Source organism: Morchella importuna, assembly GCF_003444635.1.
Source record: "Morchella importuna strain M04M26 chromosome Unknown Morimp01GS001, whole genome shotgun sequence".
NCBI classification, from domain to species: Eukaryota; Fungi; Ascomycota; class Pezizomycetes; order Pezizales; family Morchellaceae; genus Morchella; species Morchella importuna.
Genome location: NW_025763398.1, coordinates 234,395 through 259,260, shown reverse-complemented (window position 1 = coordinate 259,260; position 24,866 = coordinate 234,395). Strand labels below are relative to the sequence as shown.

General features: G+C 44.1%; 5 protein-coding genes across 5 annotated transcripts; all 5 read right to left on the bottom strand.

Moving 5' to 3' along the window:
* Positions 1-816: 816 nt before the first annotated feature.
* Positions 817-1,974, bottom strand: LAJ45_00056 (uncharacterized protein; the record flags this gene model as incomplete). Its single annotated transcript, XM_046109658.1, has 1 exon — positions 817-1,974. One exon carries the CDS (start codon positions 1,972-1,974, stop codon positions 817-819), a length of 1,158 nt encoding a protein of 385 aa, XP_045976351.1.
* Positions 1,975-5,123: 3,149 nt separating this feature from the next.
* LAJ45_00055 (uncharacterized protein) lies at positions 5,124-6,266 on the bottom strand (the record flags this gene model as incomplete). Its single annotated transcript, XM_046109657.1, has 1 exon — positions 5,124-6,266. One exon carries the CDS (start codon positions 6,264-6,266, stop codon positions 5,124-5,126), a length of 1,143 nt encoding a protein of 380 aa, XP_045976350.1.
* A 5,206-nt stretch (positions 6,267-11,472) lies between these two features.
* Positions 11,473-12,094, bottom strand: LAJ45_00054 (uncharacterized protein; the record flags this gene model as incomplete). Its single annotated transcript, XM_046109656.1, has 2 exons — positions 11,473-11,796; positions 11,867-12,094. The coding sequence occupies 2 exons, from the start codon at positions 12,092-12,094 to the stop codon at positions 11,473-11,475; spliced, it is 552 nt and encodes a 183-aa protein (XP_045976349.1).
* Positions 12,095-13,165: 1,071 nt separating this feature from the next.
* On the bottom strand, positions 13,166-13,999 carry LAJ45_00053 (uncharacterized protein; the record flags this gene model as incomplete). The annotated part of the gene is made up of 7 exons (XM_046109655.1): positions 13,166-13,174; positions 13,260-13,354; positions 13,429-13,449; positions 13,578-13,586; positions 13,661-13,802; positions 13,868-13,893; positions 13,981-13,999. 7 exons carry the CDS (start codon positions 13,997-13,999, stop codon positions 13,166-13,168), a joined length of 321 nt encoding a protein of 106 aa, XP_045976348.1.
* An 8,028-nt stretch (positions 14,000-22,027) lies between these two features.
* Positions 22,028-22,648, bottom strand: LAJ45_00051 (uncharacterized protein; the record flags this gene model as incomplete). Its single annotated transcript, XM_046109654.1, has 2 exons — positions 22,028-22,336; positions 22,397-22,648. 2 exons carry the CDS (start codon positions 22,646-22,648, stop codon positions 22,028-22,030), a joined length of 561 nt encoding a protein of 186 aa, XP_045976347.1.
* Between the last annotated feature and the right edge of the window lie 2,218 nt (positions 22,649-24,866).

The window sequence follows — 24,866 nt, the reverse complement described above, 5'->3', positions numbered from 1 at the left end:
AAAAGATTACCGGAGAAATACAACGGTAAAGGTCTATGGAACAGCGTAGACCAAGATTACAACCCGAGACACCAGAAAAATCCGGGAATTATATCCGCAGCTGCGGAGAGACTCATTTGCTAATCCTACGATGCATTGGGTAGATAACATAGGGAGGAAGATGTTGAGACAATAGCCCGGTAGGGTGGGCTATAGTTGCGAGTCTAGTAGCTCTTCTCAGTGGCACAGCTGGTTTGTACCCCCCCGGGTATTGAGTTCCATCCCAAAGAGCGCACAACCGGGAGTATTTGTAAAATGATAGAGCTAAGTATTGATTTCTCGAGACCGAGACCGCTTTGACTTAACCTCAAGATTATTAATATAGTGACAAAAATATTTCCAGCTGGTTCTGTCCGGTTCGCTGGTTACTTTCCATTTTAAAAATAACATGGGGGTAAAAAGAAAAAGATGTTTGGGTTGGATTCTCTAGGGAATCGAACCTACTAACCTGCTGCCGCCATGAGCTTTTTAAAAAAGCTAGAAGGATTAATTTCTAGGGGATATCGTAAATGTAAATTTAACTTCCATAAGTAGCTTGGGTAGGTATGGTGTGTACCATACATACCATACAAAGGAAGAGGTACAGCTAGAACTAACGAGAAGATTATGATTCATATATAAGAAGACTGTCCCTTAACATATAAAGGAATCTCTGAAAACTTTTAAATTTACTCCTCGGTTGCCTTCCGGAACGAATATATTTTTCTAAGGATACAATTAGGTGGCATCAACAAAAAAGAAAAGAAAAGAAGAAAACTCAATAACGTTGCCCTGTTTTTACATATTAACCGGCCTAATACCCAGCTCACACCTGGCACAGAACCATACACCCCTCCTATCATTTCGTCTTCTTTCCGTCTCAACCCCGTCTCTCTCCTTCTCATCCGCAACTTCAATCTCCCCCGGTCTCTGTACAATAGTTGGCCTAATCAGCATCTCGCCATCTTGACATTCTGCGCACAAAACAGCACCGCATCGCACCCCTTTACCGCCTTTACCGCCGTTTGCTGCATCTCCAGGCACGTCGGCAAGGCCCCGGTAAAGAAACTCATCAACCTGGTACTCAGAATCCTTTTCGACGGTCCAAATAGCGCCACACACCAGTTCTCCAGGGCCATTTGTAGGTCTGTTGATGCAGGAGACACAAAACCGTTTCCCACAACCAGCGTAACAGCTCCGATATTCCGGTTCTTGAATAATGTATTTAGGGCCTCCGGGTTCGTAGAGATCTTCCTCGTAACCAAGACAGCCGGCACATGTACCGATTCCGCAGCGTGCGCACTGTTCCCAGATTCGAGTTTCACACATGCGCCTGAAGGGGTCGCCATAGTCGTCTGAGGTTGCTTTAGGAGGTTCTGAAAGGGAAGGAGCAGGAGCAGGGATTCCGCTAACGTTCCGAGAGGTGCTTTTGAGGGAGGAAAGAACCTCGGACATGATGTTACTATAGGAGCTCATTGGTTCATATGTTCCCCTGAAAACCTCGGGAATATGGTCAGCGCCGGTTTGTTTATCAATATTATTGATGTCCAGAAGTGTGGAATGGACGTCTGCGTCTGGCACTCCAGTGGATTCATCCACCGAATGTAAGTTTGATGGCTCAGGCTCCGGTTCATCCACCCCACCCCAGCCCACATATGCACCAATTTCCCATTCGTCGATTCTGCCAACTACTCCAAAGCAATCTTTCTCCATCTCAGGAGTCCAACCGTCTGTAGTATAAAGACTTGAAGAAATTGTGGTTCCAGATGGGCCGTGACATCCGTAGCAAAGTGAACCGTGACAATCGATACAAGTCAAATGAGATTTTTCGCTGTCCTCACAATCGATGCAGTATGGTCCATGTCTTGATTGAGAGCAAGTCCATTTCAAGTGATTAGGACCAGGAGGATCGGCAGCAAGGGGGTTGAGAGGCGCCGTGGGAGGATTCGAATTCATTTTGAATGTGCAGGATGGACAGAAGAAGCTAAGGTCAACAGTCAGAAAGATGAAAGTTAACTTATAAGTGCGTTGGCAGACGCCTGAAAGGAGATAGCATTAGGAAGGAGGGCGGGAAAGTACCTGTTGCAACCAGCGCATGTCATCTCCCTTACACAATCCGTACAACATGACCCAACAGCAAGTCGTCCAACGCCGATAGCTGGACCAAGCTGTATACCGCCATACTCTTTGATTTCTCCTCCACCCCTAAGTGTTTCGGGACTAAGTTCATCTTCCCACAAACCGCAGTTTTGACAAACTGTCCCACCCTCATTTCTCCTAGCACCAATCTCAGCCACACAATGCGTGTGCATGCTGCCGGTACTTTCAGGTACAGGAAGGCTATAAGGAACCACTCTCCCTGTTTGCTGATCAACTACCAACACTCGAGCACTCCTTAGGACACCGTAATGAGTACTATTACTCGACAAATGTGGACGCCCATAAACAAATGAATAGCAATTCTGTCGACTAGCACACAAGGCTATATCCGTTTTGATTGAGAGAAACTTTGCGACCATCATAAATGCAATGAGAGGATGGGGTTCCCCCAATGGCAGCTTTGGTGAATACCAAGGCGCGTCGGGATTATCTTTTCTTTTACGCTTGAAGTCTTGATATTGAATTTGTATAGTTCGTACCATCTGATTTATGTTCATAGCACGCTGATGGTTGACCAAGTTCATCGGTGGTAAGAGCTTTAGGGTATTCTGTAAATGGAATCTTAAGGGAATAACGTTTGCAAATAGGCTTGCCTTAGGAACCCATTCTTCAGGAATTTGGAGGTCCACACACGGAGGATCATCTTCATGTGGTTCTAGTGTCTCTAAAGGCTCGGGGTGACGAATAAAATCAAACTCAGTCGTAGGTGTATTTCCAGAACCCCAGATCTGGCAAAGTATTAACCAAACCTATTCTTTAAATTGATATGAGATTGGAGACTTACGTGTAACCATTGAAGAGCAAGTGGGCGGGATTTATCGGTAGCTTCCAGAAGCCATTCAGACCACATGTAACATTCGAGGTTTTTGCAGTTTTTGACAGATAGACCCCGGAGTGTACATTCTAGCTGCGGAAGCAGGGACTTCGTATATTCAGTCTCAACACCAGTTCCATCAAGAACTAATGTTGTCAGGCCCCGTCCTACTGGTATGCTTTGAAGTGTCCAATAAAGATGTCTCGACATAAAACTAGGGATGTATTTTGGATTGATTCTTTTTCTCTTTAACATTTGCACCTGGGCTGTCCCAATATCTGTACCAATGAATAATCGATTTAACCTCGGCGAATCTTTGATAAAAGGATGTAAGAACACGGCCAGAAGTAATTTCCGTTCGTTCCGCGTAATCCTCACCCGTCTCAGCTCTGCAAAATCATCTACCGCAACCTCCCAAGGGAAGCCTTCATCGAAGACCTTAAGGGCATCCTTTCTTCCTTTCAGGACCGTCCATCTTTCACCCTCTTGATCTGAAACCAAAAATAAATTCAGGAAGAATCTCTTTTGGTGGTGAAGATAAAAGCGTGTAGTGCGAGACGTACAACACAAACAGAGCAGGGCTGGCGTCGTGAGTGTTTCAATAAGAGTAGTAAGAATTGGACTGTGTGCAAAGAGAAGTTCGAGAGGTGAATGGCCAACTGGGTAGAGGAAACCCTGTGGTTTCAAGTTTAGGGCAACTGGCGGACGTCCTTGTCTCGTTCTTCCTCTAGCAAGATCATCGAGGGGCGTTAGTTCAGTAATGATTTCCTCAGACTCAACACCTCCGGATACACAGTCCGCACTGAGAGGAAAATCCATGACTTGAACGAGGAGTCGATGCTGAGTAGAGTGTCTAGAAGGACATGTGCCAGCTATGAATAAAGATACATGTAGTTCCCAATCTAACAGGGGTACCATGATCACATGTACTCTTGGGAAAGCGGCAAGAAGAGAGATTGTGGTCCCTCTGGACACAACCAGGTTTTCCCATACACTTTCCCCCTTCCTGTTTGGGCTATGGGCACCTTACAGTGCTTCCCCGAATAACATTTCATTTCGGGATGTATGTGCATGTAGTTAATATGTATTATGGTTTCACCCAGATCTCTAAAACCAGGGTTAGGGTCGTTTACGGAGTTAGATTATTCGGAAGAGGCCTAGGATGACACAGTTTTCGGTAGACGTGCTCTACAATCACACATGAATGCAAGATGACACAGTCCGGTATATTCCAAAACGAATACATCAATTAGTATACGTATTGGCTGAGCAATGATAATATCGAGAGGTCGGGTTCAAGTTCGATCTTCATCTTGGAACACTGCCAAGCTAGCTCAAGTATCACCTCGGGCACAGCATTCACTATGGGCGGGCGGTCTAGTGGATAGACCGCCCGTTAACACCGAGAGTACCCAGGATACAACCAATCACACATAAGGTCCTGGGTTCAAACCAGGGGTGGGGGTAGCAGTCGCAAATGTCTCAATAAGTCGGTGCAGTACCTTTTGTAGTTTTGTACCTTTTGTAGTTTTATAGAATACTTTGTTCTTTTTTTTCTTCTCTTTTTTTACTTGTGGTGACAGCAAACTGTGTCTTTTTGCATCATGTGTTATCTCGGAGCACGTATATCGAAAACTGTGTCATTTTAGGCCTTTTCCGTAGATTATTTTATATTTTACCATACCCTGAACGTTAACTGCATATACTCTTGATCCGTGTATGTTATCGGTAGTAAGTTGAAATTTATTGGACTCAGCATCTCCACATCCTCCGTATACATGTTACTTCTAAAACGATCCAATGTAAAGTAGTACTTAGGAACACTGGGAAGTGCAAACGTACGCATAGAGCATTTTATATCTACTAAACTGGGCAACACCAAAAACAAATGCTGCCTGGGAGCTTGATACAAGGGCTACTCCAATCCCTACAAGGGGCGTAGCACATACCATGTTTCCCCGGGGGTGATCCGAGAGTGGGGGAGACATAGAAATCGCTACAAAAAATAAGAAGAAAAAGGTAGGAAACGAAAAAATGATAAAGAAAGAATAATGGATGAGAAAAAGAGGGAAGACCGCCGCATTTCGAGTTAACCCTGGTGGGGTTTCTCGTCCAAACAGTCCCTCACTAATCAATTACTTGACTGATGCTCCAGCTCCTGATTTGCCGCCTCGGCGCGCAGTCTTACAGCATTCTGCAAGTCCGCGATTACCTTCCCTAACTTCCCACTACACCTTGTATTATAATTATCCTCATCTCCAAGGTCGTCATCACAGTTACTCTCGACCCAGGCTCTGGCGCGAGCCTCTTTCTGCTGATCCAACTCTTTCTGCTTTGCAGGCTCAGTATCCATCTCATTTTTCTCGTAGGACTTGCCACCACGCCCAAGTTTCTGATCCTCATCTTCAATACCTCTGTCGGTCGAATAGCCCTCCTCCGTTGTAAGGGAAGCAGCAGAACCTTTGCGCTGAGTCAGAACCCTGTGATTAAATCCCGCTTTGTCGATGCGATTGACAGTCTCATATTCCTCCCTTGAGGAGTAGTAGATACTAGAAGATTGGAAGCGCGGACTATTTTCTAGATTCGATGACACGGAGGGGTAGTGGAACCACGAAGGGGTGAGATTCTTTGCGGTAACCTTTGAAGAATCACATTGCTGCAGTGAAGCATGGTATAGCATTGGGTTGAAAGTAGGTTTGGCTTTTATACCCAGCAGCCCAGATACATGGCCGGTTTTGAATTTTGAGGGATCCACTGGTCCCGAGAAGAATTCGGAGGTCTTGGGCCCCAACTGGTCTCCGTAAGAAAACCCTCCATCGGCCGAGCTGTTCTTAAGCTTACCAAAGCTGGCCTTGTTTGAATTATAATAGGGATTCGGCTTTCTGGCTCCACTGGGGATATTTTTTTTTTTGCGGGCTTTGTGTGGGCTAGGTGGGAAACGCTCATTATTGTTCGCGTGGTGTGGCATGGCCTCTTGATCGCTGGTTTTTATTTTCGAGCTAAGGATAACTGTATCAATAGAGGTGCTCCGGCGACGCTTCGTAGAGCCATTGGCGGCCTCGGCGGGAATGTTCTGAGAAATCTCCATCTCAATATCCATCGTGTGTTTTCGTTCGTTGTCGCGGATTATTGCTCCAACCTTTCGCGGGATTCTGGGAAGGATCCGCCGGCTACCATTTGGGCTTGCACTAGTAATTCGATCGGGGGAGGAGCTTTGACTGCGCTCAGTGGATGAATCAGAGGGCGAAGGCGACAGAGCCCACATGGGTGGCATTATGTGCAGTATCGCTGCTACAGGCACAAAAGAGTGGTGTAAGCAAGAGGTGATGTACGTAAGGGGTCATGACATGATCAAAATTTATGTTTATTACCAGTGGGCTAACTTACTGGGTGATGGGGATGGATGTTCGTAGAGTATGGAGACAAAAAACGTCGTGAAAGTGGTTGTAAAACTGCGTGAAAACCGCAAAGAGATGATGAGCAGGGAAAGGGTTAGTAGGAGCGGATGTCCACATAACCACAAAAGACGCGGCCGGTCACATCATGACGGCACAAAAGCTTAGCTAGAAAGGATTGCCATATGTAGCTAGATTATCGCCTGCTATCTTAGTGACTAGACTAAAATCAGGCAACATCAGGACAAACAGCAAAATGTTTACGATCGAGAGTGTTGGATACTAAGGGTACCTTTAAATCCCCATTACTCTAGAAACTCTTGACTGCGCACACCCAACTGATGCTGCGCTTCGTTACCACGGTGAAATCTTATTTCACTTAAAATATTTGATGGCGATAAAGGCATAGCTACGAGTGATATCTTATGATTTCACCTTGTAGCCAATCACTTGATATCTTTTGACGTAATGATCAACATAAATATCAGTCTTAGATATGATATGAATCACTTCAACCAATAACATGAACCGTCATACTAAGTCGCTGATCTTGAACTCGTGTTGACCGTGTTCGATCAACAGCGCCTGATGGATTTCGAGGAACCAGAGCATGGTAAAACTGGTCAAGAAATTCAAAGGTACCGTTCATCTAACTCCACGTATTCTAGTAAGTGACTTGTACTTCCTTGCCTTGATTGAAGTGTCCATGATTCACTGACATTCTCGTCCCAAGAGGTCTTAACCAACTAACGTCTGTAGATCCTTCGAAATAACTATCCAATGACGTTCGTATCCAAGGAAAAGCCATTTCATATTAGCAGTATATATCAACGGTAAATATGAGCCCCAGAATAGTGTTTGTGTGGTCCTTTGCGTGTCAATTAATGGCGAACCAGTTTCACTGGCATGGCAAGTGTGGACTTATAATACAAGCCAATGAGAATATAAACCGCACGAGCCACGTAGGTTTAATTTTCACTGGCTGGCACTCATTCTCCTGGACGATCGTCTTCGTTTCTATTGGCCCGAAAATTACTGTATGGCATTTGGGTTCGTAGTAAAGCGTTGGGCTTTACATCAAGCCACTTCCATACCTGCAAGGCCCGGTTTCACTTCATTCTGTTTCAAGTGACTGGCCTCAATAGTTTGCGAATCGGACTACATAACCCCCGGTATACACAATCACAAAGAATAGTGACTCAAGGGTTCGAGGTAACTAGTCATATTCACAGCATCTGCATATATGTACTGGGTTCGACTTCAAACATAGGAATTTTACTCGCGATCCATTTACTGATTATATATAGCTTTCCATTTTAGGAGATCATATACGTTGCCACAACAGTGCTCATCACTATTAAGATAAGTGACCGTAGGTTATGATTACTATATGTATATCTTATGGGTATATATAGAGTCAGTTCTTGTGCTGTCGTGAAATAAGCCACCAAGTCTCACAGGTTTCACCGATATAGGTCCACCTTCCCGTACCCAAAAACGTTAATCACATGCAATTATATACACATGAAAGGGTTATTCGGGGCTGGAACAGGCTCTCTCGTGTGCACCCCGGGAGGGGCGGTCCGGGCGGATCTAGACACCTAAAACATATATCCATGGGACCACACCCCTTGGCCTGCATAACTACACGGGAGCCGGAGTAATCTAGGAAGTTACCATCTCCGACCACTTCTCCTGGCTGTCGGCAGCCTGTCGGTGTCTGTCGGCGTGGTCCACTGCCCCTTCCTCGAGAGACGAACAGTTTTAACCTCATCAGGAAGGAACATATGTATGTATTGACTAGTTATATATACACCTAGGTAAATTCTATGCTGTCCGTGTCAACCCGGCGTGCATTACCCCATAAGATCACATACTCGGCACTGGTAACATCTGTCCTCTCTTTCTCTCCCGCGGAACCTCCCCGCTGCCAATAAACCCCCTGTTCTTATCCTGTCTATGATCTAGCTTGATATTAATGTATGAAGCATCAAAGCGCACGATAAGGCATGTAATATCAATAAAGAGGCACTCAATGGCTATCCTACTGATTCGGAGTATTGATCTCCTCTCCTATCATCTGAGGGGGCACTGGACTGGGTTGGATTTGCTAGGCACTTCAAAGAAGGAGGAGCTCCCGTGCGCGATTGACCCGTAAGTGAAGGATAATGATGTTATCCATATATCCGGCGCCATCTTTAGTCTTGTGTTACGTACATGTAGTTTCAGTAAGGGGGGATTAAGCTAAAGGAAGTCCTGGGCACTGAAGTCCACAACTCTTCAACAAGGATCATTAGATCATCTTAGGCGGTGGTCTTTGGAGCTTTCTAATGCTCCCTCTGAGGCCTTCATGGACCTGATCATCCTAGAAAGCCTTATTACTGCGTAATGGTCTTGATTTTTCCTTCAGGCCGACCGATCCCCACGTTGTCGACTGATGTGATCTTTAAATTTACTCCTCGTGGTTTACAGCTCTATCCTCCTCAATCGTGCTTTGTGCACCACGTTGATTATAGATAGGCTGCGGATCATAGCCCACACTGTCAGTTGATTTCCACCAGGACCCTTCAGATCACTTTAAGAGGTTGGTACTGCCGGCCTTAGAGAACTCGAGAGAGAAGTAAGTGAGAAGCGTTTTTCGATCGGCGAAGCATATTAGTAGGACCCGAAGGCTATCACAGCCCCTGTCTCAGCCTTAAGACTAACTCTTGTAGCCTTGTGCATTGTGCATATATGTCGGGCATTCCCACAAGGTTAAGTTTTGTAGGATCAGCAGTGTTACTTTGACCACACGTAGTTCGCTAAACAAGGCACATTACTTCGAGACGGTAAACGTAGTACTGTAGAGCTCTTGCATAGGTGAAAACGTATCTGTCGGCTCCATATTTCCTGGGTTTGTTTTGACTCATCTTCCGTAAGGTCAATGAACGAGACCATGATATAGGTATATCCCAGTTAGATTCGAAGGTGACGCGCGCGCGGTGCGTACGGGCATTTGTACGGGCATTTGTACGCACCATTCCTGCACAAGCTGCATGGTATGGGGCTAATTTGGCTTGGCCAATCTTTGTTAGTATATCTTGAATGATCGACATGTAGGGTTAGATTTTTTTTGCTCACAGTACCTGTTGTTATCGATATGTAGATCCAAGGTGATTTTCAGGGCTTCGAGGCTATAGCTATGATAATATCACAACTAGCAAGCTAGCTAGCTTTGCGGCCGGCCGGATCAGGTGACTCAAGCACAACGATGCAGAAACTCGAAAGCCTGGAAGCCCACTATCCACTGATTCTGCGTTATCCCCGAACAGTGGAAAATACATCGAACTTCACGTTCCCTTCTTAGGTGGGGTTGTTTCCACATCCTTTTGATTCGTTCGTGGATTTGTTTTATAATTTATCGTTTACCCTGCCCAAAATCACGTGAGAGACTTATTCCTATGTATCAAAGGATATAAGAACAACGGGAGATTATAAATAGCGATTTCTAGCATCAATAGAAAGTATTTACAGCTTAATTTATAGCTAAGACCTCGTTATTGAAGTGGAGTTGAAGTATCAGTACCTTAGTGTTCAGCCTCACGGGCTCAGGCTTTCAGCCTCATGTACTCTCGCCCAAAACAGCTAGATGCGTGCGTCAAAAATAGACATGTCTCAAAAATACGAGTCCATAAGGAGGCTCTGTTCCCCTTCCGAGTGATTTCTTGACGTCGCTAGAGAGCGAGTGGCCGTGGGTTGCTTGAATTATTAGTTCTATTGTTACTGCTACCAAGTAGAATGCCGGGGAGCTTCTCATGTCACATTGGACTAGCTGATACCTGCATTACTTATTGAGACTGAATGTAGCTAACAATATGAACGCCTTACTACCCTACCTTGGTGTTTTGAGCCCTTGCGCACGGCCAGCTTCTATGACTAGATAACGGAAGGCCTAGGAATGTGATCAGTGGCTGAAATAGAAAAAAAAGAAAAAAAAAAACAAGGGAAGAAAAAGAGAAAAAGAGGGGTGCAGTGCAGTGTGGGGGTAAGATGTGGGGTGTGTGTGCGCCTCCTCATAGGATCATAGGATTTTCTGTGTCAGTGAATTCAGTGATTTCAACTTGGGTGGGGGTGTAGCAAGGCTTAATTAACAGGGGCTTGCTTATTTATGTTATATTCGGATGAACTGTAGTTTTAAGTTAATAATCGAGTCTCTAGACTACCGGGGAAGGCGGAAGAAAGTTTCAGTGGGTGAATAAATGGGGCTCAAAAGCCAAGTGCCGCTCTGGAATGCTCTTATTCACACATTATGTATGGCAATGCTCCACGTCCCGGCCCCGACGGCGCTTATAATTTTTCCTCTCACGAATCATATCTGCGTAGCGACCAACAAGGTGGGAAGTAAAAGTTTCCCGCCACCCAGATTCGTTTTGAGAGCAGCTACCGAAAGAGGATGTAGATCACTTGCGCCATTGCTGATAACAGGTGCCCCTTATATCTAGCTCCCATGATAATCATCGTCATCCATCAAGGGTTCAGGAAATTCTCCGGCGGGTATGCTAATCATATTATTCTCCATGTGGGGAAAGTTAAAGTTCAGCACCACTTGATGCGATGAATCACTTTCCCGCCGCAGCAATGATCATGAATAACGGAGAGAAATTCTGTGAATTCTGGGGGTTAAGGAACTAGAAGAAAAGACTGATAGGTGGTAACCAATACGGCCTACATCGTGCACAAGGGAAGCTTTATGATCACAGAGGGTCATTTGAGTTGGTCTGTATTTTATAGAAAACATGAATTTAAGAGAGGCCGGGCGGGTTCGCTTGATAATAAATGCTCAGATAAAAAAAATGAATGCCGCAGATGAGACAAAAAAAAATTCCCGGTTTCGCCTGCAATTCAAACTAGTGTGAAGATAGGAAAAGAGGAAAAATGATAGATAAAGGAAAACAAAAGAAAACAAAACCCATAGAACCGGCAATGCATCGCACTAAACAACAGGGGGGGGAAAAAATCCAAAGAGAAAAGGAGAATCGACATAGGAAATGTAACAAACGAAAATCAAAGGAGCGAGGAGTGTGTATGTCCTCCTCATAGAATTTGTTATAGGCCTTTCCCGTCCACGATGTAGAAGTCACTATGAGTACAGTGGAGCTCGACCTCTTCATCCTGGTCATGAGTTGGGGTTTTTGGAACGTCTACCCATGATGATAGAGTGCTGTGAGGGGAAGTTGGATTCGTAGCGTCACGACTCGGTGATTCAACGAAGCCAGTGTTGTAGAAACGAGGATTGGTCCTCGACAAAACAGAGTTGTTGGGTTCATTCAGAAAGCGATGGATGCCGATCTGTGCATATCCATCGTTAATGTCGCGCAGCTGCCTTTCGTTTAGATGATACGTTTCCAAAGCATCCATCATATTGCTTTGCTAGAGTGTTGATCTCTTTAGTATTCCTTCCCAGGACAAATCGGGAAGTGAAATTGCAGTTGAATCTTACCATTATAAGGGCTTCACGGTGAAACGCTAATCCTTGGTGCGACTTTGCACCTTTCAAACCCTTTGCTGCCTTTGACTCCATATTGTAGACATTTTTTCGCTTCAAAAGATTGGAGTGGAACGAGTTAGAATCCTGAGCCGTAAGTCTACCGATAGGAGTTTGAGGAATGCTGGTCTTAGAAGTTGGTGCGGTTCCCGAGCTGGAGTCGGCATTTTTGGGGTGAGGCATATTTTATATTGATGGCTGAGATAGTGGGTGAAGCTATGTGTAAGAGGAGTAGGAGTAATGAAATTTTGTAAACTTGGAATTAGTCTGGGAAGCGATAGACTAGGGAAGAGATTAGAAGATTTATAATGGTTTTGGTGGACGAAGGAGCTTTATATAGTCAACGAGAAAGCAGCTCTGATCGTGTGATATAGCACCTGATATTAGCAGTCCCATTGCAGGATACTACATATGTCTAATGGGCGAAGGGTCTGTGCGGTCAATTGTAATGGATACATGAGTTCACAGTATTCATTTGTGGTATGTAGCATACATGTATTCTTACGAGTTGTATCCAAGTCCGTAGGGTCCAGATATAGCCTAGCTATGTATACACTGATGATTGGTTCGCCACCGGTCAATATATTGGTAGGGTTTGATTGTTTCAAAGTGTTTCCTGGCTACTGATCATAGCTGCAAGTATGTTGTCAAGCCGACCATTACTACATGTATTACTTGAAACCAGTCTGTTCAAACCACTTGGTAGCAAACCGTTAGTCTCGCGGCTGGGTAAATAAGGTCTGGGGTAGCTTAGAACTGGCAGATCAGGTCAGTTGGGGTTAACCCTTCATAGTATTAGTAAGCAAGAATCAGACTATCATGGGCACAAAAATATACACAGAGGGTATCATTAGATATATTTCAATGTATCTATTATGTATTAGAAAATCACAGTGGTTAACGAGCACAAAGAATTAAATCCTACATAGATGTAGTGGATGATAGAATCCGCTAAGCACAGCTTAAGGAACCAAAGTGAAGTATTTTAAAGAGCTGTATTGATCTACATGTATATAGTTATTTATCTACATGTATGTAATTGTGGTTTTGGCTCCAATCCTATTGAAGTATCAACAAGACAAAGAAAAGTAGATTGATACATGCATACATCCATCAATCGCCTTAACCGCCAACGCTTTCACCTCGATAAATGGAATCAATATTTCATTCCTCCAATACCGCGTGTAGATAGGTTGAAGCTAGGGCTGGGTCTAATAAGTTTTCAGAGATTTGATATTAGGCCCCTTTTCAAGCTCAATCATCCTAAATGCAAGTGACATTAAAACCTTCTCCAGAGTAGGGGTAGAGTTGAATACTGAAATGTGAATTAAGGTTCTGGGTTATCTACTCCGATCAACGACGTTCTGTAGTAAACGTGTTCAGCGAATCCCTTCGTCAGGTCATAGCTTATGCCCATTTTTATTGAAGAGATTTGCAGTGCGTCTAGTTTTTTGGAGATCAGCGCAATACTTGACCTGGCTACATTTTGTTTATATGCGGTCCATGATATCACTTGCCTGCTCTTATTTTATTTTGACCTGCATCATTAATAAGTGGCCTGGTACTCGTGGATTTAGAGGTAGTTTCCGGCCGTATATAAAGCTAACCTAACTAAGGCAGATGCAAGGCAGTAATTAAATCGCTATAGGCCATAATATCAGACTACCACCTTGGCCTTTCTGGGTTATTAACTTTTTATAAAGTAGAAGCAAAAGTCAAAGGTTTACCAACTTCCTTCAGAATTCTCACCTTGGGGGTTATCGAGGAATATGGAATGAGGCTCGAGTGAGATGTCACATACGTGTCCTTTTAACTTTGCTTTTGCTAGCCTCGTAGGATGATGAGGCTCTGAAAGTCTTACACCAGCTCGTGTAGGTGCTGAGGTTACCCCCTGCATTAGCGTGAATTTAGTGTCACGTGACCAAGCGAATTGGAACCGTCCGGGTAAATTCCTACCCTCAAAATACGGTGCGGTATCAACCCTTTCCACAGAAAAACGTCCCCAATTGATCAACTCAGGTTCATAATGCTCAGGGATTGTTTGGTGGCGCCGTGCAGGTAAGGATGACCAGAAAATTGTTTGTGCATTCTGCAGAAGTTGATCCCATCCTGACTGGACGTCGCGATGGTAGAACACTTAGGTCCGACTCTTCGGGTTATTCCGCGCGCGGCCAGTCTATCGTTATGCGAAAGTCCGGTTCCCAGCCAAAATTCGTTTGGACTGTGCAGATGACTGTGAGAAACTCCTTTCAGGTGAAGGGATTTTTAATGTGAGAGAATACAGACTCGGCGAGAGTTGATGTCTGCACACCGTCAGAAAAATGGTAAAGTTATGTTTAAAAGTGCTGGAAAAGGACCTTTTTTGACGTCTATCGAACCAAACTTTTCCTGAGAGTGGGACTACGTGGTGAGTTTTCGTTGCAAACATCCAGTTATTCTGCGAAGAGGTAACAGGCAAACCTGTGGTTCATCTTCATTCAGTCTAGTCGTTTCTTTAATTAGTTAATGTTTATCTCTGCCTCGTGCTTGGTTCAAATTCTGGAAAACTATAAAGAAAAGAATATCGACTGTTAGACCTACCTAAGGAGAGAGATACTTCTTTTCGCGTCTCACTTACAAAATATCATCTAGCAGGTGTTCTATCAGTTCTGAACGATCATTCGGACGATGTTGAGTAGGATTTGACGCACTTGGTGATTTTTAATTGTCGATCCTTTTACCCTTGCTAGAGAGCAGTTCGGCTCGAGACCTCTATTGTCTTTGGTGAAAGTAACAGGTGAAATCCCTCTAGTCGTTGTATTGACCCTGTTTGGCGGTTTGTGTCCTATGCTAACAACTCCCATACGCAATGGGGTTGATGCACAGTAACATGCCAAGGAACGATATATCTCTGAGATCCTTTGGGAGCACCACTGTAACGCATGCAAAAGATGATGCTACCAAACAGGAGGTTTATTACTCCAGCGAGCTGGTGGGTTGTTGGATAAAAAGATGTGGCTATTGCCGTACCGTGATCATGTGGAAAAAGAAACTCCCCTACGATTGCTGTAATTGTTTGAGTTTTCCAGAGGGACGACTGTAAGGGATTTGTGCGAGGCGATAGCTCACACTTTTGAAGCTGACTGCATATCCTGCATCCCTGTTATGTTGGATCCTTGAGACGTGGTGGGTAAACCTAGCTTTCCAACGCGCCGAGTCCTATCACTATGGTCCTTCGATGTCTTGGAAAGAGATAGGGTGTGACGCGCCAGGTGCAATTGTGCGAAGGTTGGAAACAAGGCTGACGGCTGTGAGTTCTGTTTACTAATATAACAGCCGCTGCAACTAGCTCCATGGTTATAGGGTTATAGAGAAACACCCCGCATCTCATATTTGTACGTAATAAATCTCGGTCGGCAGCCTGATCGTTGACTCCGACCATAGGGTGTTCGAAAATATTCAAAATTTAAGCCAGCACATCTACTAGTAGACTTCAGGACCTATGCAAAAGTTAGATGGTAGTGTTTGCTCGTCAATAAAAAGAGAACACTGAGTACATGATGGAAGCCTTTGTAGATAAGGTGGTGAGGGGGTTTGTTAAGTATTGATCAAATTAGACAGATATCATATTTTCGTGTGTACGTGTCAGGTGTGTTAGGTAGAGGTTGTGATCGGCTTGGCGTGCGGCAGGATAGGGGTAGAAAAGACACTTTCGGTTCTTAGGTCGTGAACTCAGGTGCTAAAGAATACCATCTAAGCTAAATACCAGTGAGAACAGGTCCTTTGGATTATAAGAAGTATCTGACGTCTCCGGTCGGAGGCCTTGGCGATATATTACGCTGCTGGTTTGTCAGCTAATAATCATGATTGAATGAACCAATCAAAAACCTTGGCTCGCCCTGAACAACCAAATTAAAACCCAAAAACTCAAAACCGCCCCAAGGAAGAGGCTGGTTTCATGTTTGCACTATCATTAGCATGATTCAACAGAAACACGTTGTTCCATTCGAAGATGTACGACGTGAATAGGCAGAGTAGAAGACAACAAACTAGTATGTGGGATAAGCTGAGCCCATCGAAGAATTTCCCCTTGAATACAAGGTTGGCTCATCCTGCACAATCAATTATACTCCAAAGATTTCAGATCGTATTAGTGATTATCAAAGTCGCAAGTATCTCGGTGTAGTGGTCAAAGAAATCACACGAGAAAGGTAGGAGGAAGCCAATGCTATAAAGGCATCATAAAAGATACTTCGTATCCCAGCGGAGAGCTAGGACCGTGCCCCTTCATAAACTTTCCCTTGTTGAAGGGATTGTCCTAGAAGGTGTGTACGTATCATTGCCCAGATTTTAGCTCTAAGGCTGACGCTTAACACTCAGGAGTGCATTTTGTTCTGTTGCCCATTCTCTTCTCGCTCGATGGTGTTAGGAGTGATTTGTGCGTAATTTTGAAACGTTTCCTACCTCCTTACACTCGTGGCGGGAGAAGTACCTCAAAATATTCGCCACGCTCGTGGTTCAAAACTTAAGTCTCTTAATTCGTGTATACAACGTTTCAAGTTTGATGTGAAACTCGGCGGCCGTAATCTCGTATGTTCTGTACCTCTTTAGACGTTCTAACCGCGTATACAATCGTTATCTACGCGTTCAACTACTTGATCGAGTAGCCTGTCCGAGGTATCTCCACAGGAGTTATTTAGATGGAGTCCAGTTCCGATGTAAGCTTATTATATTCTGTCATCGCTTCCCCTTAAGTTCATGTATCCGCGGCGGGTAGGTGTTTGATGTAATTTAGGATTATTGGGTATCCATATATATTAGAAGGATGTATTAGTAAAGGCTTCATCTAGGAACGTTATCGTCTATACAAAATTCTGTGCTCCCAATTTTGGACCTATGACATGAATAATACCTCAGAACCAGTGGTGTTGACAATGATATAATATAGGAATAAACGATGCAAGTCTTCTTACCTAGTTCATGTAACAGGTCTTCCATTGTGGCTAGTAATCTTGTTCAAAGCGTTGCTCTGCAGTGCTGTTATGTGTTGATGAGACTCGGTTGGAATACTACACTATCAATGTTTAATGTTTATAGCGCAGGACATTTTCTGGTGAGAACTTAGGAAAGCTCTGTGAGAGTAACAAGTCGTATCTTTTGTCCCTCTGTCATCGGGCATAGATGATGATAATCAATGTTTTAGGACACAAAAACATGATTTAAGGACTTCATACAATTTCTCCCACACCCCAAGAGTTATGAAGTTGACCGATACATCATTCCCATGGGACGATGATCCTGAGATCTGGTATCCATTTCTGGCTCGTTTATACTTCAGACAGATGCCTCGTTTGTCTGTTACTGCTTATAATTTTAATAATTTCTAGATCTACGGTTAGCTTGGATATTCAATAAAATAGATTGTCTGTGTAGATATCGATACCTTACGAGTGAATAAATTATATGGTAATTTCACAGGCCTGCCAATACGAAAATCGTTCCGAACGATATTACAGGTTATAGAACGCGGAGGAGCAAAACGTTCTTGTTAGAGCGAAGTTGTATAATTGAGACATTCGCGAGCCTTAATCGTAGGTAGTCGTCTCCCCGCACCTAACCAACATGAGGTTCAGGTCGAGGCCTGTAATTTTGTGGCCGCCTTTAATTCTGTACGTACTGTGCTCTTGGCAACACGTGACGGGACTGCTACTTGCCTGCTAGCCAGTTGTATATATCCCGGTAGCGATCCAAAGCTCTGAACGATCATAACTTGTAAAGAATGTTGAAAAGATAGCTGGAGTTGGTCGCTTTTTATTACATTTGGAGTATCATGATTCTTGAGGTGGTTTTTATGCCGTACCCCCATTTAATTAAGTTCATGTGCGCAGTTGTGTTTCAAACCCTAGCAATTGATTTAACTGGATTAAATCTACGCAGGTGTGGCATGCCGATGGAATTTACCAGAACCAAAAGAACGATGCTTTATCTTTGAATCATTAAACCTTTGGCTGGCGGGCGAAGGTTCTTTTGATTTTAACCGCCAAAGGCGGCAGGAGACGGTACTATAGCCTGATTTTAATTGCGAGAATCCCCACATATATACGAACTTTTACGCGTTTAGTGGTGTGATAGCAAGTTTTCCCGCTTGAAAGGATCTATTTCTCACTCAGCAGTTAATATCAAGTATCTCAATTTTGATTTAAGCTAAATTGATGTGGATTGGGTATTCTGCCCGCTCAATATCAAAAGGAGGCCGGGCATACTCAAAACCCGCGGTGTTAGTTCTGTATTAATTACATGTAGGTGTTGGGGTACAAAATTTAGCGGTTTTCATAAATTATATGTACATACATCATGTACCGCTTCACAGCCTGTAGTTGTACATACATGTAAAGCAGCAATCATGCAAGGGTAATCACTAAAAAGGAATTTCGTCTCCCGTAAACCTAGAACAGTGGGGGTTCTTATCTCAAGGCTTGGTGATCCATATATGGAACGTTAAAGTCATTTTGAGGTGTGTGTGACGTTTGTTTTCTTCAAAGCTACAGGTACATGTGTCAGGCCAATTTAAAATTAGTTGAACGTAACGCGATTTGGGGATCGCGATACGAATAACCCATTTTATCTAATATGTACATTTATTCATAATTACATGTATATAAGGAGCAATTTCCACACATTTTGCTTTGTAGTTTTGTTTGAGTACGGTCTATGGGGTAAGTCGAGTTTTGGAATATCTCTGGTGATAGTTAATAAAGTTATGAAAATTTAAGTCCTAATGATAGACATATATTTAAGCTATTTAATTTCTACACGATTTTTCCTATGAATAGAGTTACTTAAGTATATGTAGTCTTGGAGTGGTGGGGAAGTAAGATGCATATATACTGGGGGCAGGAATAAAGAACCGCGTCTCTGGCACGCGTGCATGTTGAGTGTTAAGGTTCTGTCTGGAGGAATGGCAGCGTCGCAACCGCAATCCCCACCCCCACCAATTGTATTTTGGGTGGCGCAAGTCGGAATTTGGCCAAATTACGGTTTAGGTATCCAAACAGTCACCTTGGATGGCGTTTTAGGGATGGTTATAGTGTGGGTTTTGGTGGGGCATGCTTGTTGCAATGCAGTTGCAGATTGTAATTTGAAGTAAACAGAGAAAAAGTAGAATTTGCTAAATCATGATTCCCGAGCTCAGCGAACGGTGTATCCAAACAGTCGCCAAATCCCAATCGTGTCCAGGACCATGATCCGGGGCGTCGCAACCATGACTTGAGTGGCTTCCAGACGGAACAGAGATTTCGCAATTTGCGAAGACGAATAACCCTAGCCCTGTAGTGTTTCCTGGAAGTAATAGGTATTGCCAGGCCCCCCCACGCTTTACCTCCATGTACTGCGGGAGAACCCGTGATAACTCGACTGAGCGCGCTAGCTCGGCCAGTTATCAATGGTTTCTAATATTTGGAAACGGACTTTATATATGGCGCACGGTACTCGTGAGAGACAATGAATCGGTGGTGCTACGAGAAGGGTTTCTAGCAACCTTTAATCCTTCATCAATTAATTGTAGTAGTCATTGATCTTGCCCCCCCCCCAAATCAATATCGGAGACTGGTAAGGGATAGAAGAAATCAATTTAACTAATAGAGAAACGATATGGATGAAATAAAGATCAAAAGAACTTTGGTCATTGCCCTTGGACTAGTAGACCCTTTGGATGTGTATCTAGAGGCTTCGCTGAGGTATGTTTCTGGGATCCTTGCAAACAAATAGCTGGTGTTTAAAATGCTAGTACTATGGTGCCCACCGTCTTAAAGGTAACCAAAAGTGACAAAACGTCAATCGCGAATAACTTCACAACCAACAAACATAAAAGAAATCGGTATATACAATGAAAGTGTAGTAGGACTGATGAAATTTACTTTCATTGTACAGATTTTTGATATCTTTCCTAGTTGTGGAGTTACTGGGGCTTTGGATCGGCTGTTTTTGTATGTAAAAAGCGCCAAGACTGAGTACAGTGGAACAGTATTATACCCATTTATACCCCCCCTCGGAAGCGAATTGCAGCAAAGTGGCCCTCTCATTGGGCTGGAGCCATCTTGCAGCCACCACTGTTCCACTTCCAAATACCACTGTATCACCTTTAAGAGTGTTCGCACCATAGTATTAGCTAAGTAGCTATAGGCCAGTGTAGAGTATTCAATAACTTAACAAGCCTCACTGTATATTATATATATATTCTTTTCCATACAACACGTTTTGGAGCGAATCAGGAGTTAAATAGATTTTGTTAGAACCTACTTGATTCACGGACGATATCGGGCTCAGGCTCTGATGACAGAAACAAGCTCGAATTGTCCATGAAGATGATGTAGATGATGATTAGGAGAACAGAAGAGACGAGACTATAGGTTACAGGACTAGCTAGTTGGGACACAGTTTCTTCTTGTGACCTGGTTTGACCCGAGGCCTTGACATGGTTCCACGAACGCCTCACCTGCGCCACAACGTTAACCTCATGTTTATCCCTCGTGTAATGTGTAAATGATAACCCCCCCCCCAAAAAAAAAAAGTAAATATTTGTCTACTATTATGGTGATGGTAATGATAGCGCCACACTAAATATCGGATCCCCTGGGTCGTAACAGCCGATATTGTGGTCCTTTTGGACTAGTATTTTCTTCCGGTTTTTTCACCTAGAGGTGCGCCAAGCTCTTCCAACAAAGATTCTACTGCACAGGGACGTTCGGGGGAGGCCCCTTTTCTTTTGAGCCATCTGCAATAAGCATAGCGTCCGTGACTCTTGAGATACCGCAGTAATTCGTCTCAGCGGACACTCACATTGACGTTGAAATTACTTGTTCTGGTCATTTATCTTGAAAACGCGCTCATAATCCTGCCTCATACGCGCTGTAAAAGGCAACTTAGACGTCTATGTAACCGTCCGCTGAGAAGAATTACTGCGGTATTTCGAATTCCCACCGTTGTTGTAGGAACTTTATTACGACCGAAGGGATAACACATTGAGATTTGGACTGACCGTTCAAGGCATAGTTTATTAGATCAGTGCGTGGTGTCCGGGCCGGAGGTGTCGGCAAGTTTCGAAACCTACCCCCAGCTAGTTGGGAAACAGTGTTTCTACACTATCTGGATCGCTTATACATGGAGAACTCTTATAGGAGCTAATATAGTATACATGCGATTGGCACTGAATACCGAATAAGTACGCGAGCTCGAGGCCGGTCTCCTCAGCCTGATACTTGGAAAGACTGAAACGTGATGTCATCACACAGCATATTTTCTCATATGCCTTGGTCGGAAGGCTACACGCGCTCGCTGGGTGTGTACCAACCAGGAGGCGTACATATGTAGGTTAATCATAGAATATCACTCGTTGCAACTCCTCATTTAAAGTTGGTCATTGATCCGGCGCGAGCTTTATGGCGCTGACGGGGGGCAGTAGAATAGGAAGATCTAGGTGATGGCAAGACTGACATCATCAAACAACTTATATAATTACATCTACATCGATATTCATAAATTGATATATCACATTCACGCAGCACAGCCTCACTCGGGAGATTCCAGCGTCAATTATAATGCCTTGGCACTACATGCATAGCGCACAATCACATGTAGACAGCCTCAAAAAATAGCGCCTCGTCAGCCTTGAGAAGTTGCCACAACCTTCAGGGTTCGTAAATCATCGTGTAGCTCACTTCGCAAGCCGCCCTAATTCACCCGAGGCATGGCGCATTTCGTCATGGCATCCGCCTATCCAAGCCCCGGGCTCACGTTAATTAATTTGCCGAACGCTAACCGTCCCATGGTAATCACTGCGGAGAGGTACGTATATCTACAGTTATCCGCATCGATATAGACCTTCATCGATTAGTGGCACACGAGGGACAGGAGGCTCTAAGATTGCTTGTCTCAACTTCAATCAATTACATACATCACATTTTTCCATGATGACCTCGAAAGATGGAACTCATAATAACTTATAACTCTAACGAATAGAAGCAAGGAGTGTCCGGAAAGGTCTAAAAAAGGATAATTGTGGGCCCAACCAGCGTTACCACGAAGACTTAGAAAGAGGTTGGTAGAGGTTGGTGGACCTGCCGGGAATCAGGAAACTAGCTAGAACTCGAGTATTTTCCCAACCACAACGAAGCTTGCACCCTTGCTCAGCTTTCGAGTGGCCACGCAGACATTTTCGACCCCCACCTCAAACCTGGAGGAGGTTTGTGGAGCCACTTCAACGGCTTCTGGCTCGGAGGGATTGATCGGACTTTCGGCGTTGGATCCAACTGGGGATAAGCTAAAAATCGCGTTGTCTGGCTCTTCTAGGAACCGATGAAGGCCGGTGTAGCCAAGGCCATCATATAGGTCTCGCTGTTGCTTGTCAGTCAAGCCATAGTTCGCAACGAGTGCAATCTCCTTGCTTTGCTATTAACACAACCCATTTAGTTAGCCCTCATCTGTTTAGAAAGATTATAGACGACTGACAGCATGGACTGCATTGTGATGGAAATCTAGATTCTGGAAACGCCCAAGCATAGATTCCTTCTTCGTTGCATTGTAATCTGTATTCCGTTTCAAAAGCGCAAGGTGGAAGGATCGGTTTCTCTTCTTTCTAAGAATTCTAACGGTTTCGGCGAAGGGAGATAAACTTGTAGGGTTTGTACCTGGGTTTGACACCAGATCCCCGGCTGCTCCGTTGAATGGGAAGTGGTCGTTTGGTGTGATTGAGGTGGTCATCATCGATATCTACTCTATCTATAGGATGAAAGGAGATGAGAGTTGGGAAGAACAAAAGACAGGAAGAACACCTCTACTCGTGCTTCTTATAGTAGAAGGCCTGACCTCTTTCGGATCTTTAAGTCAGTGACCACCTATCAATATTCTAATACGTGGGTGCAATTTCTGCGGTGTACGGTCTCATTAGATCTGTGTTTGGAGCAGTAATGGCTTAATGATAATTCAAACCGCGATCTGTGTTGTCCATAATCCACCATCCATATTGCGTTGAGAGTGAGAAGAGGTACGTCATATTACAGAACATGAAGAAACACACACACCCCTATCTTGCTTGCGGCAGATGGTTTTACTCCAATGGTTAACCCTAACGCCTCTAACGTGTTGATCGGCGCTGCGGGTGGGCCGGAGGGTGGTGGTATATTGACAAATTATTTTCAATCTTGGAAGATTTTTTTTTCACAATATCGTACGTTTTGAAGTTTTAGGTTAGCGATCTTCAGGGCTAGAAAGCCCTGAATTGGAGTTCGATCTCAGGGCTGTGCTGTGTATTGGTTCCTTCGGTGCATGTGTTTTTGTCGCACGGTAGGGGCTTTTTTTGTTATTCACAAAAGTCGGCCGGAGGTTAACCGGCCTGTAAGTAGGGTAAATGATTCCAACCGAGTCATCCTTGAACATTTACCTTCATTATAAATGGAGGAATGGAACCAGGAGAAGACTTCATTGGAGGTTCTCGATCGGACTAAGTTCCAAGGTATTGGAATAAACCTGCATGCGACAGGCCGGAGACTTTGGACTATGTATTTGTGATTGGGCGGAGGTAGACAGGGATCAGAGGAAGTAGGCGGAGCTCCTGTCTATCAAGCCTGTGACTTGAATTTATGCCTGGTGTTTGATGACAAGACATTATGTGACCGTCCTGCCTACCATTAGGAGAATATTCTTAGTGTGATAGGCGGTTTAAGTTGATATATTCCGAGATTGGGATTTTCTCTTAATGATGGCGGCGAAAGAAATAGGAAGGGTGAATTTGGTGATTTAACCTCAAACGTCATTCGCCGAGAACACGGGTCTTAAAGCACTTGGAGTATTTTCATTGCAGGTTTCGAGTCTCGTAGAGCCAAAGATTGTCGCGTTGCCCCGAACTCTGCACTGTCTAGACTCCGCAACAAGGAGGAAGATCCCATTTCTACTCGGTAAATGTATCTGAGTCTTTGGCGATGTCTTATAGATGCCTGTACCCAATGGATTTATTAAGGTTACCAGTGGAGTCGCTCGCGGGTAACGATAGATGTTGGGTGTTGCATGACGGACATGCGTTTTTCATCGAATAGGAATCATCAAAAAGGATTGCTTCTAGCGCTTGGCATTTTCTCACCATGGGCCTCAGAGTCCGGTCCGTCGATCGTTAGTGACCGTCTTCGCCACGTAAATAGCGTTTCTTACTCCTTTATGTGAGGATATGGTACGTCGTTGACGTGTTGGCTCCGAACGGGGGAGGAAGGAGTAAGCTTAGTTAAGTGTCCGCCACATGTGGCGGAAAGGTGGCTTGAGTTTAGAATTAGGAGATATGTAAATTCCCTTTATGTAGTCTAGAGATGGATATAATGGGTTTTCCTGTTCGTCTTTGGGAGTAATAGAAGCATATATGTTCTGTATTGGCGATACGCCTAATTGTTGGGCACGGCCATCCTTATGTACCACAGAGGCAAATATGGCTTGGCATAGCTGTGTTGTTAGTATACGTAAGATGAAGAGTTACAGTATGTAAGAGAAGGGTTCAATAGTCTACTATAGGGCTTTGAGATTCTTCAGTTCTCCACATCCTTGGTTCCGCCTCATGGTTCGGGGCGATCAGACAATAGATAAACGTCGATCGCATGATATCCTTGTCCGGCAATCGTTTTGCTCATGCAAACTGCAATCGAATGAATTCAACCTCTGTGATATTTTATTTTGTTAAAGAAGGGAAAAAACAGTAGCAATTATTTGCGGTATGAGGTTTAGCTTACATTCTCAAGTGACGCCGATCAGGATAGGTAAGAAATGGAATTCAAACTCGGCCTAAGTAACGATCAAACGGTCGAAACCGCCGTTCAGTGTTTTCATCAAGTTGTCTGTAGAATCTGCATACGTAGGGTTGACTGGGTATATAATTCAACAATAACAGAGGGTCCTTTGTAGTGATATTCGTTGCTGTGCTCCACAAGTGGAACTAGGT